Source organism: Sapajus apella, unplaced genomic scaffold, assembly GCF_009761245.1.
Source record: "Sapajus apella isolate SASKATOON/1434 unplaced genomic scaffold, GSC_monkey_1.0 scaffold62, whole genome shotgun sequence".
NCBI lineage: Eukaryota > Metazoa > Chordata > Mammalia > Primates > Cebidae > Sapajus > Sapajus apella.
This window is the reverse complement of record NW_022437002.1, coordinates 1,347,942-1,367,343: the sequence shown is the minus strand read 5'-3', so window position 1 is coordinate 1,367,343 and position 19,402 is coordinate 1,347,942. Positions and strand designations below refer to the sequence as shown.

Sequence of the window (19,402 nt, the reverse complement as noted above, 5' to 3'; positions counted from 1 at the left end):
AGGCAGAGCTCTAATCTGATCATGGGTCATTCCAGAGAGGGTCCTGCCCCATACCCTGGAGGAAGGAATGCCACAGAGAGGCCAAGAAAAGTCTAGGCAGACAGGCCTTGCTGGGTTTAGATCAGGCGCTTTTTGTCCACTCACACTTCTACACAGTTGTCAGTCATGCTTACGTAAGGAAGCCTCCGTAAATACCCAAAAGGCCAGGGTTCGGAGAGCTTCCAGACAGCTGAACACGTGGAGCTTCATGGAGGATGGTGGGCCCAGGGAAGGCATGGAAGCTCCACATCCCTTCCCCATACCTCACCCTATGCATCTTTTCATCTGTATCCTAACAATATCCTTTATAATAAACCAGTTAATGTATTTCCCTGAGTTCTGTGAGCCGCTCCAGCAAATTAATCAAACCCAAAGAGGGGGTCATGGGAACCCCAACTTGCAGCTGGTCCGTCAGAAGTTCTGGAAGCCCAGACTTGCAACTGGTGTCTGGAGGAGCAGGCAGTCATGGGGACGGAACCCTCAACCCGTGGGATCTGACCCTTGTGCTGGAACTGAACTGGAGCACACCCAGCTGGTGTCTGCTAGAGAATTAACTGCTTGCTTGGTGGTGGGAGAAGCCCCCACACATTTGGTCACAGCAGTCTCCTGTGTTGATGACTGCTGCTGTCTTGGAGTGAGGGCAGAGGAAAAACGCCGTTTGAGGGAGCTTTTCCCAAACAGCAGTACGTAGCGAACAAGTGCCACGTAACAGCCACAGTGCTGGGCATCTTCACACGCAGCAAGTGACTTCACTTTCAGGAGACTCTGCTGTGTCATCTGCAGCTGCAACTCCTCTAGGTTGTGATGCGGACGATGTGAGCAGCACATGAAACACACCCAGGCCAGTCGCGGTGGCTCACGCCCGCCATCTCAGCACTTTGGGAGTCCGAGGTGGGTGGATCACGAGGTCAGGAGTTCGAGACTAGCCTGGCCAACATGGGGAAACCCCATCTCTACTAAAAACACAAAAACTAGCTGTGCGTGGTGGTGCGTGCCTGTAATCCCAGCTACTTGGGGGGCTGAGGCAGAAGAATCACTTGAACCTGGGAGGCGGAGGTTGCAGTGAGCTGAGATGATGCCACTGCACTCCAGCCTAAGTGACAGAGCTCAGCTCTGTCTCAAAAAAAAAAAAAAAAAAAAGAAAGAAAGAAAAAGAAAACACACCCAGAAGAGCCAGGCACAAAGCGGCTCCTCACTGCTGGGGGCTCCCTGTCTTCTCCTGAAATGGTGAGACGCAGGCGTGAGGAGGGCACCAAGCAGATGGGATGAAGTAACAGAAGACTCTTTCCAGAGCTGGGCAGAACCGTGGCTGAGCTCTTTGGCTCTTTGTTTGAAAAGCCCTGGTCAGCATCATGCCCTATGGCCTGTGGGAGGTGGGTTTTAACCCCATCTGTTCCGGGAGGGCCTCAGCTTCTCCTCTAGGAAAAGACCCACTGTGCCACACAGAGAGGGAACATGGCAAGTGGGGGTGGTCAGGGAGGAGTTCCTGAAGGAGGATAGCTGACTTTAGTATGAGCTGGGCCTGCCCTAAGGGTCTCGGCCAAGGCCTCCTTGAGGTAGAGGGGTTGCCAGAAAGGGAAGCCCAGGATCTAAGGCCCTGGCTGGGGTTTTCCTTCACAAGTAACAAGGCAGCTGCCCGTGATGCCTCACCCGTGGCCCTGGGGAGGGCCTGGGAGTGCCAGCTCCTTGGCTTCCTCTTGTTCATCCTGAGCCACATGACCTGCCAGGACTCCCAGACAGATTAACCTGGTCAGAATAACACCCAGACCACCTGACCTCAGTCACAGGAGCCCCCAGATAGACTGACGCCATATGATCCCAAGATGGACTGACCCAAGTTGGTGACCCCCAAATAGACTGACCTCAGCCAGCCTGGCTCCCAGCTGACTGTCCCTGTCGAGAGTGGCCCCAGCCTCATACAGATGGCCCCAGACTATCTCATTTCAGCCAGAATGACAACCAGAGTGACTGACTGACCCCAGATCTGCCCACCCCAGCCACAATGACCCCTGACCTCTACCAAATGAGCCCTACAACTGACCCCAGCCAGGGTGACCTCCAAGGAGTCACTCTGGATGGGCTGACTGACCCCATCCAGAGTGATTGCTTTTTCTAGGGGGATAGAGTCTTGTTCTGTTGCCCAGGCTGGAGTGCAGTGGCATGATCTCAGCTCACTGCAACTTCCACCTCCCAGGTTCAAGCTATTCTTGTGCCTCAGCCTCCCAAGTAGCTGGGAATATAAGTGTGCACCACCATACCCGGCTCATTTTTGTATTTTTAGTAGAGACGGGGTGTCACCATGTTGACCAGGTTGGTCTCAAACTCCTGGCCTCAGGTGCTGCGCCCACCTGGGCCTCCCAAAGTGTTGGGATTACAGGCGTGAGCCACTGCATCCGGCCTCAGAGTGATTCCTTAACTGGAATGACTCTCTCTCCCTGACCCACGTCTGCCTCTAGACCTATGTCTCTGGACCAGGCCCAGTTCAAGCCCATAGTGGGTAACATCTCTGGGACCAGGCTCCCCAAGGAGAGCCCCACCCTCACCTCTTCCCCTGGTCCCCTGAGATGGACCAGTCGGCTAGGAGCCAGGAGCCCCAAAGCCAAGGCCCAGTTCCTGCTAGACCCAACTCCTGCTGGAGGCCACTAAATCTGACTTTGAGTTCAAGGCAAGAATGGTAGCAAGAAATCCTTCTGGACTCCACTGACACAGACATGGGCACAGACACGCACGTATATGTAGCAATACCTCTACGAGGGGCTGTGAATGACCACCATGGCTACCTGTGCCGGTGAGTCCTCGTAGCAACTCAGAAGGTAGGTAGTACTATTTTTGTCTTGTTAGTTTATTAGGTACTATCATTATTCCTAATTTACAGATGAAAACAGGCTCAGAGACATACAGTTGCTTACCCAAGGCCACACAGCTACAATGTGCAGAAGCTCAGACTTAAACCCCCTATCTTTATTCCAGGAGACTGGGCACAAACAAAACAAGGCCTGCTCTTCTGCTGGCCATGAGTGTTAATTCAGCTTCATTCACAGGGGATTTGTTCCTTGCCAGTACAAAGCAGGTTCCAGGCTGGCACTGTTAAAGGTACAAGGATGATGAAGACTCCTCCCTGCCCTCAGGGACCTCCTAGTCCCAGTGAGGGGGTGGGGAGGGAATGAGGTAATAAAAGAAGGGTCAAGGCCACGTGAGGGGGCTTAGGGGAGGGGGTCAGGTGGAGGGGAAAGGCTTCCTGGAAGAGGTGGCATCTAAGCAGAGCCCGGAAGAATGGATAGAGAGGGGTGGAAGGCATTTGTGGCAAAGGGCCCGGGGGAGCAAAGGAAGGCGGTGAATAAACACAGTTTGTCCAGGACACAGGGAGGAGCCCAGATTGGCTGAAGCCATGGGAGACATGACTGGAGGGAAGGGAGATCGAGGCCAAATCATGGAGGGCCCTAAACATCAGGGTGAGGAGCTGGGCCTGGTTTTGAACTGAGGAGCCATAGTAGGTGTTTGAGAGGGAAAATGCCTGGATTCAGATGAGATAAATGATATATCCTATAAGCCATGAACAGGCAGGTGGTGTCTCCAGAGAGCACTGCAGGATCCGGAGGGAGCTTGGGACCAAGCCACCAAGGGGTCCAGAGTCAGATGTCAGAAACTGGTGAGAACAGGGGCCTCAAGTCCCCGTCCAAGATGCAAACGGCACACCCTCCAATCACACTCAGAGGTGCACGGCACACAGCACACACATGCCCAGAGCCCTGCACTCAGTGTTCACACACACTCCCTTCTGCAGCCTGGGCCAAACCTGGGGACACGGTCTCGGTTAGGCTGGGAACAGGAGAATGCCTGGCCTTGGGCACCCCATCTCTACAGAGGCCTCCCTGAGAGGGTGAACTGATTCAACCCAAGACCCTCAAGGGCTCCCCCAGCCTCAGCTCAAACTGGCCCAGCTACATTCCTCTGCTAATCTCCCCAATCTGGCAGGCGGTTGCCTAAGCAACCGTCAGCCACAATTTGGGAAGGCAGGGGGATGGTTTAGCCACATCCGGCTGGGCTCGGGATGGGGTGGTCTAAGGAGCAGAGCTGCCTCTGGAGGAGTGTGGGAGGGATCTCCCTAATGGAAGGGGCTCCACACCTCCACGTACATGTTTCCACATGCAGGTGTGTGTGTGCATGTGTGCGTGTGTATGTGTGTACACACGTGCACTCATGGCTAGGAGATGACAGGACAGCCTAGTACTGAGTTTCAAGAATTCAAATGGGAGGCAGGAGACCTGGATCTTATTCCCCCTGAGCCTCTAAGTCCCTTTGTGACCTTGGGCAGATGACTTGCCCTCTCTGAACCCTTGCCTCCTCACCTATAAAATGAGAATGGGGAGCTCTAGGGTCAGATGGCAGATTGTGGTTGCATGAGTGTGCAGTGAGCAAAAACCATCTGAGGGCAGAGGTGCATGAGGGTCAGAAAGGGGAGGTCTCCCAGGCAGGTGCTGTGAAGCCGTGGGTATAAAGGTGTGTTTACAGGCAAAGGTACAAGGGCATATTTAATGGTAAGCTTGCACCTAAGGGGGAGGTGGGTGTGTGCAGTTGGGTAGATGGGAGTTGTGCATACATGTGGGTGTGTGAGTTGTGAGTGTGAACACAAGCACTGCCCACCAGATTTTCCTCACACCAGACAGGGAACAGCACTCCATGCCCAATGCAGCTGCAACCAGCATTTCCTGAAGACCCCTAGCAACAGAGCCTGTTTGCAATGAGGCTTTTGTGTCCTTTGGTTTATCAATAGAACATCCAATCCCCAAGAGTGGTCCCAGGAGAAGCAAAACTTCTCCCAACAGATGGCAAATCTAGGGGCTGGGATCTCACCCAAGCCCAGGTACAGCCCCAGCTGTGGGTGGGGGAACTCAAGTATAACCCCAACAACAACGCTGGACTATTTCATCATCCAAAGTTACACCCCTATTCTTAGCAGCCCATCCCAGGCCTGGAACCAACACTGGCCTCACTCCTGACATTCATGCCTAACCCAGGCCCATCCTCAGTTCTCTACCCCAACTACAACTCCATCTCAGGCCTGTCTAACCCCCACCTCCTCCCTGCCTGAGGTCAAGGACCATCTCTCTTCATTTGAACCCCATCCCATCCCAAGCCCTGTGTATGGCCAAAAGTGCCTGGACTTATTGACCCCATGATCCCAGCTAGGCTGACACTCACCAACCACACCCATCTCTAGGACCATGACTCCAGCCCAGAGGCCTGGCCCAGCTCATCTTGCTACTCTCCTTGCCCAAGTAAACTCATTTAGACCTAGGCCAAGGCTCCCAGAGCTGCCCAAAGAGCCCTGATGAACTGATAAGTAATTAATGGTAGTCACGGCTGGGAGCAGTCTGCCCATTTTCTAGTCACCCAGGAGTCGCCATGGCTACAACCAGAAAGATCACCCAGGGCTGCACCACAGGCAAAGTTGAGCTAGTACCACCCACAGGAGCCAACACACAGCCTGACAATGCCAACATCTTGCCATCTCCACTGAGAATGGAAGGAAACCACATGCAGCAGGGGATCTTATGCCAGGCCCACTCCCCATCTCCTGATCAATATGTGCTACAAATCCCAGAGTTAGCAGTAGAGCTGCCATACTGGCAGTATGAGTGGAAGGCACAGGCCAGGGCTGGATGCCAGACAGAGACAAAGGGCCGAATGGAGGGCTATGCTGTGCACAGGTGCCGTGGGCAGAGTTCACAGATCTGCACTGCAGACGCCCTGCGTCATATGAAGACGTAGTGCAGCGTAGAGGGGCACAGGCTGTGCACAAGCCCGGGCAGTGCGAAGATCTGTATTTCATAAAGGCCCATGGAGAGAGGGCTCTGCTGTGCCACAGTGCGGTGTGCCGAGGGTGCAGTGCGGCAGCTTCACGGTGCAGAGGCAGAATACACTTACACAATGCAGGGAGCAGAGCATAGGGTGTGCACAGTCCTCACCACAGACTCTGGTACAGCATGGCAGAACTGGCCAGGGCCTTGATGCAGCATGGAGGTGCCACATCCATCACGGGCATGACCCGGAGCTGCAAAAGGCACAGCGTGCCACTGCAGTGCATTTAGTGGTACGCTGGGCTGGCACCCAGTGCTACATGATAGGTGTAGGGAGGAATGCCAACATGGTAAGTTTAAGGCGTACTAGTTCAAGCTTCACGCATTCTCATGGAAGGGTGTGATCTGTGTGTAGGCATGCAGCACAGACACACAGAACAAGAGACACACAGAGATGAAAAGGATGTGGTGAGTGCAGAAGAATCTCTGGGTGCGGCAACCCAGTCTGGAATACAAGCTCAATAAACAGTCCTGAGGAACAGAGAAGGTGCGGACTCAAGGCTGGGGTAGGAAGTGGCACAAAAATGGAGTGCAATTAACATGGTGTGTGGAGCCAGGTGTGGTGGCTCACACCTATAATCCCAGCAGCTTGAGAGGCTGAGGCAGGCAGATCATGAGGTCAGGAATTTGAGACCAGGCTGGCCAACATGGTGAAACCCCATCGCTAATAAAAATACAAAAATTGGCCGGGCGCGGTGGCTCACGCCTGTAATCCCAGCACTTTGGGAGGCCGAGGCGGGTGGATCACGAGGTCAAGAGATCGAGACCATCCTGGTCAACATGGTGAAACCCCGTCTCTACTAAAACTACAAAAAATTAGCTGGGCATGGTGGCGCATGCCTGTAATCCCAGCTACTCAGGACGCTGAGGCAGGAGAATTGCCTGAACCCAGGAGGTGGAGGCTGCGGTGAGCCGAGATCGCACCATTGCACTCCAGCCTGGGTAACAAGAGTGAAACTCCGTCTCAAAAAAAAAAAAATACAAAAATTACCTGGGTGTAGTGGCGCATGCCTGTAATCCCAGCTACTCAGGAGGCTGAGGCAGGAGAATTGCTTGAACCTGGGAGGTGGGGGTTGCAGTGAGCTGAGATGGCGCCATTCCACTCCAGCCTGGGCAACAGAGTGAGACTCCATCTCAAAAAAACAAATAAATAAAATAAAAGATGCTGTGTAAGGGCTCTGGGTCCTGCAATCCAGTAGAGTGCACACAACCCAGCAGTGAACAGGTTCGTGCAGGGTAGAGGCCCTGGGCAGTAATCCTGTGCAGTGCACAAATGCAATGTCAGATACTGTGCAGTGGTGCTGCCTTTCCATACCCAAGCCAGTCCTGAAGCCCAAGAAAGCTGGACTGTAGGTACAGACTCCCTGAGTCGTATGCAACGTGGGGCAGTGAGGACACCTCAATGCAAAGATGTTGTCCACCTAGGGTTGCCAGCAAAAATCTGGCAAAGGACACCAGGCTACAGATACCATGGTGGTAGGTCTGTGAAAGGCCAGTACACCACAGGAGCAGCGTTTCAGCAGCAGTCGGGCAGTGCAGGGGCTGGGCCACGAGACGTAGATCCAGTGCAGTGAAGCGGTGGGACAGAAGTGCTATGTGGGGCGAAGGGCACTGTGTTAGTACAATGCAACCGTGGAATGCACGGGGTCGTGCCCAGAACCTCAGGGAATTTTACAGTCCGGATGCAATACTGACGTCCATGCAATAGTGCAGTGCAGTACAGAGATGCCACGTGATGCCAAGATGCAATGTTGTGGTAGCATGCCATCTGTTGGCACAGTGCAGTGCTACAATGTGAGGAGCTATGCCCAAACCCCACGAAAGTCCACATGCCCAACACAATGTAGACTGCCCAGTGAGGTGCAGAGGTGTAGAATATAAATGCTCTATGATACAAACATGCAATGTGGCCACAGAAAACTATGTGTTGATCTCAGATAGTGCTGCCGTGTGAGGGGCTCCACCCAGAAACCCAGAAGAATCCACCTTCTCAAGGCAACACTGACATCCAGCAGAGTGACACAGTATACAAGAGAGCAGCAAAGACAAACATGCGGCAGGACCACTCCAGAATGGAGACATGGTCCGTGGGACAATGCAGAGGCAGAGCATGCAGAAACTCAGGAGAACCCACACCCTCAATGCAATGCAGCAATCCCAGTGAGGTAGAAGGCTGAGACACAGTGCAGCGCCAGGAGGCTGGACCCAGGAACCCCAGAGAGCACACATCCAGAACAGTCCAGGGCCTGGCACACTGCAACAGTGTTGCTGGGAGGGTCACGATGCCTCCCTGTGATGCACTGGAGGAGAGGGGAGCTCAGGCCCCTGGAAAGCCCTCTGCCTACAGCTCTGCCTGGCTCACCCCATCTGGCTTGTCCCCCTCCCTCCAACATCTTCCACCCCAGTGACTCTCCAAGGGCACAGGATGAAGCCACTGCCACCGATAGGACAGGCCATCTAGAATTGAGCACATTGTCCAGGTATTTATAACTGAGCAGGGCCCCAGCATGCTGGCAGGCAAACAATGAATTCAAATTCTGCTGGTAAAGCTTTCAGACAATTAAAGTACAGCCCCTGGCCCCTAGCCCAGGGCAGGACAGAGGAGAGAGAGAGAGAGAAAGACCTATTGGATTAGGCCCTGGGACAGCGGGGACAGGAAACAGAATGAACAAGTGGTTAGGAGTCCGAGAAGAGCCAGACTCAGTCAACCTAGCTAGTGACTCCCTACCCACCTCCCCCCATCCCCACCACTATTACTCCCTCTCAGGCCTGGACTTCATCGGAAGCCAAGAACAAACTTTTCCGAGCACATGGGACTCCCGCACACATGCACATACACACATCATAACAGCGAGTGAGCACTTAGACAGCGCTTACTATGTGCAGGACCTGTTCTAACCTACAGAATCATAACCATAAAACACATCCTCATGACCAACCCATGCAATGTGTTCTATTATCCGCATTTCACAAATGAGAATACTAAGGGCCCAGAGAGGTCAGTAACTTGCCAAAGTATCACACAGCTAGAAGCGGTGGGCCCAGGATCAGAACCCAGATGGTCTGGGCCCTGAACTCATGCTCTTAACCACCACGCACTAGACAAACATATACTGACACAATGCACACCCCCAAGTCCACATGTACACTCCTGTAAACACACATACATACAGATTCTGAGCAATGCACTCCACACTCTCTCAGCTGAGGCTTGCCTGACCTATCCAGATAGGTTTCTGATTCCTCCCACTTGTCACCTCTTATCTCCAGCTGTCCCATGTCTCCTTGTTCTGTCCATCACCCACCTGCCCCCCAACCCTCAGCTGTTGCCCCAATACCACCTGTCCCTGCACTCTTAGCTGTCCCATCCCCCAGATATATCTTTCCCACCAGCGATCTTCTATCCCCCAGATGTCCCCCAGCCCCAGCTTTAGTCTTGCCCTGCCAAATATCCTCATCACCACAACTGCCCAGCACCCAGCTTCTGCCCTCAAACTTCCAAACCTCAGCAGCCCTCCAAGCCCCCTTTCCCCCGGTCCCTTCTGAGTCATCACAAGGTCCTGTGGTTTGTACCCTGGGAATCTGCAAGACCTTCTGCGTCATCTGGAAGCAGCATCTTCTGAGCTGTCCTCGTCAGGGGTCCTCTCACAGTCATTCTGCAGGCAATGGCAGCCCCCACCCACAGCCAGATGAGGAGGCATAACCAGCCCACCATGACTGTGCTGCAGAGTCCCAGCTCCTGCCTTCACCCCTCCAAGCCTTCCCTGTGCACCCAGAAGCATCAAGATTCAGCCACTTAGTGGGCATCTGCCATGTACAGGCCCTGGGGACCACAGACGACAAAGACACAGCTCAGCCCCCAGGGGCTCCCAGCCTAGTGGGAAAAGGAGACAGAAAACAGCAGTGCATTGTGAGATGTGCACTACAGGAGAAATCTGACCAACTGCATCAGGAGAGGGCTGGGAAGGCTTTGCTGCATCAGTGACAAAGGAACTGAACTGTGAAGGCTGAACAAGAAGGTAGATCCCCCAGCCCCACAGCATGTGCAAAGGTAGAGAGGTGTGAACTGGCAGGGCAGGCTCCAGGATCAGCCATTTGCCTGGTGATTTAGAGCAGACGGTGGATAGGCAGGAGTGGGTCAGTGAAGAAAGGCATTGTGCAAAACTGCTGCAGAAAGAAAGGGCTGGTCGTGCAGGGCCTCATCTGCTATGTTAGGGTTTGGGTTTTGTACCCTAAGTTCTGGGGAGCCTTCTGCTTGGGACAAAGGTGTGGCAGCATCCTATGTCTGCCTTAGAAGCTTATTCCAGCCAGAGGTGCAGTCACAGCATGAGAAACCAAGAGCCTGAAGGCAGGAAGAATAGAAGCCAAGAAGGCTAACGCAAGAGTCCGGGCAAGAACTAATGAGGCTGCAGAGAAGGGGCCTGGATTGAACAAAACCTTTTTCCACAGCCACTGAGTCACGGTTCATCCAGGCCAGTTCCCCTCCCAGAGATGCCCAGGCCTCAGGGAAGGTGCTGCCAGCCGCCTCATGCCTCCAGACCAGCGCTGTCCATAGAACTTTCTTTTTTTTTTTTTTTTTTTGAGACGGAGTTTCGCTCTTGTTACCCAGGCTGGAGTGCAATGGCGCGATCTCGGCTCACCGCAACCTCCGCCTCCTGGGTTCAGGCAATTCTCCTGCCTCAGCCTCCCGAGTAGCTGGGATTACAGGCACATGCCACCATGCCCAGCTGAATTTTTGTATTTTTAGTAGAGACGGGGTTTCACCATGCTGACCAGGATGGTCTCGATCTCTTGACCTCGTGATCCACCCACCTCGGCCTCCCAAAGTGCTGGGATTACAGGCGTGAGCCACCGCGCCCGGCCCATAGAACTTTCTGAGAGGATGGAAATGTTCTCGGCCTGCAATGACCAGTACAATGGTAGCCACTAGCAACACGTGACTCTTGAGGACTTGAAATCTGACTAGCTCAACTGAGGGACGGAATTTTTATCTTAATTAATTTAAATGTAACAGCTGGCCAGGCACGGTGGCTCACTCCTGTAATCCCAGCACTTTGGGAGGCCGAGGCGGGCAGATCACGAGGTCAGGAGATTGAGACCATCCTGGCCAACATGGTGAAGCCCCATCTCTAATAAAAATACAAAAATTAGCTGGGTGTGGTGGAGTATGCCTGTAATCCCAGCTACACCGGAGGCTGAGGCACGAGAATCACTTGAACCCAGCAGATGGAGGTTGCAGTGAGCCCAGATCACACCACTGCACTCCAGCCTAGCAACAGAGACTCCATCTCTCAAAAATAAAAAAATAAATGTAATAGCAATATGTGACTCAGTAGCCACTGTATTGGAGAATGCAGGTAGAGAACAATTTCCATCACCACAGAAACTTCTATTAGATAATGCAGCTCTAGGCTGACCACAGAAAAACAGAACTATCAGGGCTTCAGCCTTCCAAGGCTTCTGGCTTTGGAGTTGGAAGAGCGATCAGGAGGCATGTCCCAGGGAAGGGGCTGACAGAGGTTGAGTTGGGTACATTCCCACCCAACACATCCACACCCCTGGTGGACACATCCTGGATACACGGACACCCCCACAGGACACAAGGACACCTCCACCTAAACATACAAATAGACACATGAGACCGGGCACAGTGGCTTGGGCTGTAATCTCAGCACTTTGGGGGGCGGAGGCAGGTGGATTACCTGAGGCCAGGAGTTCAAGACCAGCCTGGACAATATGGTGAAACCTCATCTCCACTAAAGCTACGAAAGTTAGCTAGGCATGGTGGCACACGCCTGTAATCCCAGCTACTCGGGAGAATGAGGCAGAAGAATTGCTTGCACCCAGGATGCAGAGGTTGCAGTGAGCTGAGATCCTGCCATTGCATTCCAGCCTGGGTGACAGAGGGAGACTCCATCTCAAAAAGAAAGAAAGAAAAAAAAAGATGGCACCTCATACCCAGACTCAGCAACACGTGTATTCAATGACTGGGTCCCTGTTGCTGCACACACAGATACCCCACCCTCAGTTACCCAGACATTTGGGGGCCCCTATGACCAGCCACCCAGGCACCTGGCCAGCCACATACCTGGACACAACATGGAGACACTCCCCACTTGAACACCCACTAACCTGAGAACTCCCAGACACGTGGATATGCCCACCTCCAGACCCAGGGATGCTGGGATAGCCTCTGTCTGCACACCCTGATCCTCCCACATGCTGGTACTGGGACATCCACACCTAGATACCAAGACACCACCCATCCAAATAGCTCTGCACCCAACCCCAGGAATGTGATACTTGGACAGCCAGACACCCTCAGCACCAGGCTCCCCAGTGGTCAAACCAGCTGGTCATCTCCCCACTCCAAACTCAGATCCTGCTCCACCACAATACTCAGACGGCTAGACACCCTAACAGGTCACACATGTGTCCATGCCCCTAATCCCTATACACCCCCCACTCTGCCCAGATGCTGGGGTCACATCTGCATATACCTCAGCCAGCCTCCCCCAACGCCATCTGCAAAGGCCATCACGGGCCACAGTTCTCCTCCTTTCCCTCCAGCGCATAAGCAGTCAGAACAGAGGCTGTGACCCCACTTGCCCACCCCAAGATCTAGGACTGAGGACTGAGGGAGGGTCTGCCAAGAAGCTTCCCTCCCCCTCCTAATACAGGGCCCTCCTGGTTCCCTCTCCCCTCCCCCCCCAGCCACTCACATAGATCGTTGAGACTCAATGCCTCACCAACTGCCAGGCCCCATCACAAAAGGCTGAAACTGGGGGCTGGATAGGCCCTGCCAGCTGCCAGGGGTGGGGCCAGAGGCTGGGGGAGGGGCTGGCAGGCAGGAGGCCCGCTCCCTTCTTCCCTTGCCAGGGGCTTAACCTCCCCAGCTCAAAGCTCCCAGATGACACTCTCAACATGGGCTTTTCACAACATAACACCATCCCCCAGCAGAATTTTCCAGATTCCTGGAGGGAAAGCCTAGTTCTTCAATCTCTACCTTCAGTGGAATCAGTGCGCCCCCATCTGGCATCTCCACCTCTGAACTTGATCCCCTAAACTTCATTCTTTCATGCCACATATATTTATTCAGACCCCGTGGGCCAGGCCTTGTATGTGGCACTAAGGATTCAGAGGTGAACTAAAAACTCAGTCTCTGTCCTCGGCTTTCAGTCTGGTAAGGGAGACAGCACTAATAAACTGTAATTACAATAATTATAATGCTGTGTAAAAATCCAATCGGCCCCCACTCCCTACTTCCTAGGCTAGGACAGGGAATTACCAAGGAAGGCTTTAGGGAGTGGGTGATGCTTAGAGCTGCGAGCCAATCAGGTTGCAGGAGCTCACCAGCAAAGAGCTGGAGTTAGAAAGTTCTGCAGAGAAAGCATAGCTTGCCCAAAGGCCCAGACAGGAGATGGCAGGCCATGGGCATTTAGGGCTTTGGTAAGAAGGTCAGGCTGGCCAGATCATAGGCTGCAAGAGAAAGTGACACAAAACAAGATGCGGCTGGACAGGCAGGCAGGAGCAAGAGCAAGCAACAGGGCCACGGGATAAAGACTTACCCTGAAGGCAATAAGGAGCCTTCAAAGGCTTTTAAACACTTTGAGTTAAAACATGTGCTTTAGGAAGATCCCTGGCACCTTGAGGGAAGGAGGGAAGACCTGCCTGCAGGAGAAAGATAGCTGAGAATGGACAGGAGGAGACAGAGCCAAGAGCCTCTGAGAGAGCAGGCAGGATGTTTCAGGATGCAGGAGGATGACTAGGAAGACAAAAGAGAGGAGAGGGAGGAAGGGGACACAATGCACCCCCTGCAACTCTGGACAGGGGCCATCACAAAAGGCTGAGACTAGGGACTGGGTGGGCCCTGTCAGCTACCAGGGATGGGGAAGGGCCAGCCCAGGCCTGCATGGAAAGGCCACCCCACGTGCCCAGCTTAGCTGATGAAAATCATGGAAGGATGGTGGCCTGTCTCCATCAAGCACAATGCTTGCCCTGGGTTTTTTGGGGTTTTTTGTTTTGTTTTGTTTTTTAGAGACAGAATCTCGCTCTGTTGCTCAGGCTAGAGTGCAGTGGCACAATCATGGCTCACTGCAACCTCTGCCTCCAGGGTTCAAGCGATTCTCCTGCCTCAGCCTCCCGAGTAGCTGGGATTACACACGCCCACCACCATACCTGCCTAATTTTTGTATTTTTAGTAGAGACAGGGTTTCACCATATTGGCCAGGCTGGTCTCTAACTCCTGATCTCGTAATCCACCTGCTTCAGCCTCCCAAAGTGCTGGGATTACAGGCATGAGCCACTGCACCTGGCCAATGCCCTGGGTTTTTTCTGACACCAGAGCTGGGCAGCAGGCTGTCTAGGAGCTCAGCATCCCCACCCGGGCCACTGTCACTACTTCCTGCTGACTCCCCTCCCCCAGCCCCAGGGAAAAGGGAGCGATGCCCAGACAAGCCTTTATTGCCCAACCTGAAACCACTGGGCAGCCGCTCCCTCATTCCTGCCATCCACAACTCCAGTGACCAAAAGGACAAAATGAGCAAGAACACAGCAGAATAAATAACTACCAGGTTTGCAAGGCTGAGAAGACGTCACACACCATACCACCCAGAAGCTCAGGAGGCATTCAGGGAGTTGGGCTGACTCTATCTAGACTGGGGACAATGGGCTAACACAACTATTCTACTCCGGCTTCTGAGCTCCTCTCTAAGAGTAACAAAGGGGGCCAGGAACTTTAGAAGTGATTTGCCCAAGGTCACATGGACAGCAAGTGGCAGAGGCGGAACTTGAACCTGGCTCCCCCAGCTTTATTTATTTATTTATTGAGATGGAGTCTCTCCCTGTCACCCAGGCTGGAGAACAATGGCACAATCTCGGCTCACTGCAACCTCTGTCTCCCGGGTTCAAGCAATTCTCCTGCCTCAGCCTCCTGAGTAGCTGGGATTAAGGCACGCGCCACCACGCCCAGATAGTTTTTGTATTTTTAGTAGAAAAGGGGTTTCCCCATGTTGGCCAGGCTAGTCTGGAACTCCTGACCTCATGATCCGCCCGCCTTGGTGTCCCAAAGTGCTGGGATTACAGGTGTTGAGCCCGGCCCCCAGCTTTAAATCACAGCCTCTGGGCTTTGTAACAACTCTCAAATCCATTTTTTGTTTCCTGGCACTCACAGACAGAGCCTTACTTTACAAGGTACTTGGTATCCACCAAAAGTGCCATACACCATTATTATGATGGCTATGAGGCAGAAGAGGAAACTGAGGCATCAAGAATAGGAGTAACCTGCCCTAGGCCTCACTCCCAAACTTCAGTTCCTGACAGTCCTCCTGCTGGCAGGACTTGGGGCATGTGAGTGTTCTCGAAATCAAAGTGATGGTGGTAGGTGTGGGAGTGGGGAGTACCGGGTGAGTTTGATCTCAGGGGGAGGCAAAGTTGCTGCAGGACCTGGGGAAGAAGTTGGGAGGAGGGTGAGGGAGGTCGCCTTGGGCATCCTTTCGGGCACCGGAAGGTCAAAGGTGAAGCTGTGTCCCCTGGCCCCGGAGCTGCAGGGCGAGGTTCAAGAGCTGGCCAGCAGCCGGCGCGAACGCGGGAGCCAGGGGAGTTCTGGCCTGAGACTTCAGAGCCAGCAGCAGGGCCACGAACGCGATCCCGGGGAGGTCAGTTGTCTGGTCCTGGCGACCGAGAGAGACGGCGGCTCCGCTCTGGCATGTGTCTCAGCTCAGACCCCGCCCCGGGCGTCTCCTGGATACCCGGAGCCCGCGGAGCAGCCCCGCTGGTGGCCCGGGGCGGGGGAGGTCACCGGGAGCAGGGCCCTGAAACTCCGCGGGAAGTGGCCGCGGTCTGGGATCCCAGGCCTCAGGGTGGGATGTGGGACACGAGCACACACACCCGACACACCGTCCACACTCCGACACACGCAAGGACACACAAACACAAGCTCTGTATACACACATGCAGCTGCGCGAACACACACGCGCACGCACACCAAAAGACACCAGACCCCGAAACACACCCGGAGAACGGGACCACACAGCAGGCAAGCGCGGAGCCACACGCTCACACCCACACTCACACTCACGCACACACCTGGCGGTCCGGGCCGGCCGGGTGGCCGCACAAAGTTGCGGGCTCCACCGAGGGAGTGTCCCGGGAGGCCCCGGCGTCTCCCGCGCGTCCTGCACGCCACGGGAGGGGGCGCTGTCCCTCCGCGGCGAGCCAGGCCCTGCCCGCGCCCCGACGTCGCAGCCCCGCCCGCGGAGAGCCCCCGCCCGGCCGCCCGGGGCGCAGCAGCGGCCCGACCACCGCAGGAGCGCCGGGCGGCCCGGCCCTCCCCGCCCGCCGGCCCCTCGCGGGGCCCCCGCCAGCCCCGGCGCCCCGCAGTCACGGCGCCGCCTCGGATCAGCCGCCCGCCAGCGCCGCGCGGAACTTGCGAAACAACAAACAGTCCGACATGCCCGAGGCGGCGGCCGCGGGGCCCGGTCCTCCCCCGAGCCTCGGGCGCGGCCGGACCCGGGCAGCCCAGGGGGCGCCGCCGCGACAACTTGTTCCGGCCCAGCGCGCCACACACGCGCACACGCACACGCGCGCACACACGTCCTGCCACCGCCCCCTCGGGCGGCCCCGGGCCCCGGGCCCCGGGCACAGTCGCAGCCGCGGCCCAGGCGCGCTCCACACTCGCAACATTCCTGGACGCGCAGCCAGCACACACGGACACACTGGCTCACACTCACATCCGCTCCAGACTCGCTCCCACACACGCATTCCTGGCACACTTGGCATTCACTCGGACCCACGCGGCCCCCGGCGGCACACGCCCAAACCCCAGACACTCTCCACACGTACACTGCGCACGGACACACACGTTCCGGACCCGTTCCCACGCCTTCACACATGTCCACGGATCTCACAAGCACACACGCCACACACGCGTTCCCGGATCCACACTCGGGCGGGATCCAGAGAGCTCCCCCGGCCACATGCATAACACAAACACACAACGCATTCTCAGACACATACAGCGCTCCAGCCACGGCACGCAAAATGCAACACATTAGCAGATACAACTCCCGCAACACAACCAAACTCAGATGCACACTCAACCCACTTGGCCGCATAAACACTACACACTGGCAGACCCACAAGACAGCGCACACCAATGCCTCGATGCACACAACATTCACCCCAACATACTCGCAGACACACCGCACCTTTTCTTGCGCACAGAACTCACCGACACACACATTCGCAGTCACCCAACACCCCGGGCACACAACCGCCCATCCTACGCTCGGACGCACACAGGGAGCACGCTCCTAACGCCCGGTCACCCAACATTCACACTTTCTTCCGAGCTACGCCACGGGCCCCGAGGCTCGGCGGGGCAGGCTCGGTCCGGCCGCCGCGCGCTTACCTGCCGGAGTCTCGGTCTCTGGCGCGCAGAGCTGGAAGGTGAGCGCCAGCACCAGCGCCTGGGCACGGGCCATGGTTGGAGCGCCGCCGCCCGTCCCGGGGCCCGGCGCTGGGCGCCGCCGCCCGTCCCGGGGCCCGGCGCTGGGCGCCGCCGCCGGAGCCCGAGCCGAGCCTGAGGCGAGCCGGAGCCGGAGCCGGAGCCGGAGCGGAGCGGCGCGGAGCGGGACTGGCGCCGAGTCCAGAGCGGGAGCCGGAGCAAGCGGGGCGCTGACGTCAGGCCCGGTCGCGGGTTCGGCGGTCTCGCGGCGCTCCCTGCTGGCCGCGGCAGGTGCTGCAGCGGGTCCGGCCGCCCGCTGGCCCCGGCGCGCCCCTCCCCCGCTCACCGCATCCTCCCCGCCAGGAGGCCCAGCGGCTGGGCCTGGACGCCCACGTACCTCTCCACGGACCAGGCACCAACACTGCCAGGCGAGCACGCTCATGGCCCAGGCCTAGCTCCCGTACAGCGCTCTCAGGGACGGTGACCCAGGGACACCCGGGCTCTGTCCCATCCGATGCCTGAATCCCTTCTACCTTGGCGCCTTCCAATGCGTGTTCTACATATCTCCAATAACACGGTGGTCATCACCTGTCAAGAGCGGTTGTTGGGGCTTTGGAAACGCTTGTTTTTAGAAAGTTTTTTGTTTTCAGGACGTGCAAGTCTACCTCCCTCACTAACCCTCCCTGGTCCTACTCTATCCTCTGGCTACACAGGTTAAATATATTTGGGTCTCTACCCAGAACAAGCCTTTCACTATGATCTGCAAACTCGTTGCTCATTACTATGTAAGACCAGGTATCTTCTGTGTGTTTTACCCACATGGACTTATTTAATCATCATATATTAGGTCTGCAACAATTATATTGCATAAATACTGTTATGCAACAGTATTTAACAGCACCAAGATCTGAAACAAGGTTGTTTGGTTTGAATTGAATAGGGCCTGAGACCTGCCTCCCATCCGGACACCTATTCCTTCAACAAATATTTATTGGGATCTATTCATTTATTGAACAACTCACTCTTGTTGCCCAGGCTGGAGTGCCATGGCGTGGTGTTGGCTGACTGCAAACTCTGCCTCCCAAATTCAAACAATTCTCCTGCCTCAGCCTCCCAAGTAGCTGGGATTACAGGCACCCTCCACCACGCCTGGCTAATTTTTGTATTTTTAGTATTTTCACCATGTTGGCCAGACTGGTCTCAAACTCCTGACCTCAGGTGATCCGCCCTCCTCAGCCTCCCAAAGTCCTGGAATTACAGGTGTGAGCCACCTCATCCAGCCACTGGTAAGTAATTGATGCTCGATAAATATTGAATGGACAAATGAATGAAAGGGAAATGATCCTAGGCTTCACGAAGCTTACTTTTCTTTTTTTTTTTTTTTTTTTTTTTTTTGATTTTGGGTTTTGGCTTTTTCTCCAGGCTAGAGTGTTAGAGTGTAGTGGCACGATCTTGGTTAACTGCCTCCACCTCCTGGGTTCAAGCGATTCTCCTGCCTCAGCCTCCCGAGTAGCTGGGACTACAGGCACACACCACCACGCCTGACCAATCTTTGTATTTTTAGTAGAGATGGGGTTTCACCATGTTGGTCAGGCTAGTCTCGAACTCCTCACCTCAGGTGATCCACCTGCCTCGGCCTCCCAAAGTGCTGGGATTACAGGCATGAGCCACCGCACCCAGTCTCTAGCATGTAATTCATGCTCAATAAACACTGAATGGATGAATGAATGAAAGGGAAATGTTCCTAGCCTTCATGAAGCTTACATTCTAGCGGGAAAGCTCAACAGCAAACATGTACATAAATATATCATTACCATCTAAGATATGCCCACTAAAGGAAATGAGGGAGCATAATGATAAGCTGGGGAAGGGGCATCTCCTTTAGATAAGGTGGTCCAAGAGGGCTTTGCTGAAGAAGTGTCATGGTGACATCTGAACTGAGACCAGAAGCATGAAAAGAAGCCAACCTCATGCAAATCAGTGGGGAGGAACACCGCAGTCAGAGGGGACAGCCTGTGCAAAGGAGGGGCTGGTGGGTACAAGCAGCTACAAGGAC

General features: G+C 55.0%; 1 protein-coding gene across 1 annotated transcript in view; it reads right to left on the bottom strand.

Moving 5' to 3' along the window:
- Positions 1 to 17,427, bottom strand: part of PTPRU (protein tyrosine phosphatase receptor type U) — a 91,712-nt gene extending 74,285 nt beyond the window's left edge. The window contains exon 1 of the mRNA XM_032247581.1: positions 17,311 to 17,427. Coding sequence (XP_032103472.1) covers positions 17,311 to 17,383 — 73 coding nt within the window. The 5' untranslated portion in view covers positions 17,384 to 17,427. The remainder of the gene's footprint in view (positions 1 to 17,310) is intronic.
- Between the last annotated feature and the right edge of the window lie 1,975 nt (positions 17,428 to 19,402).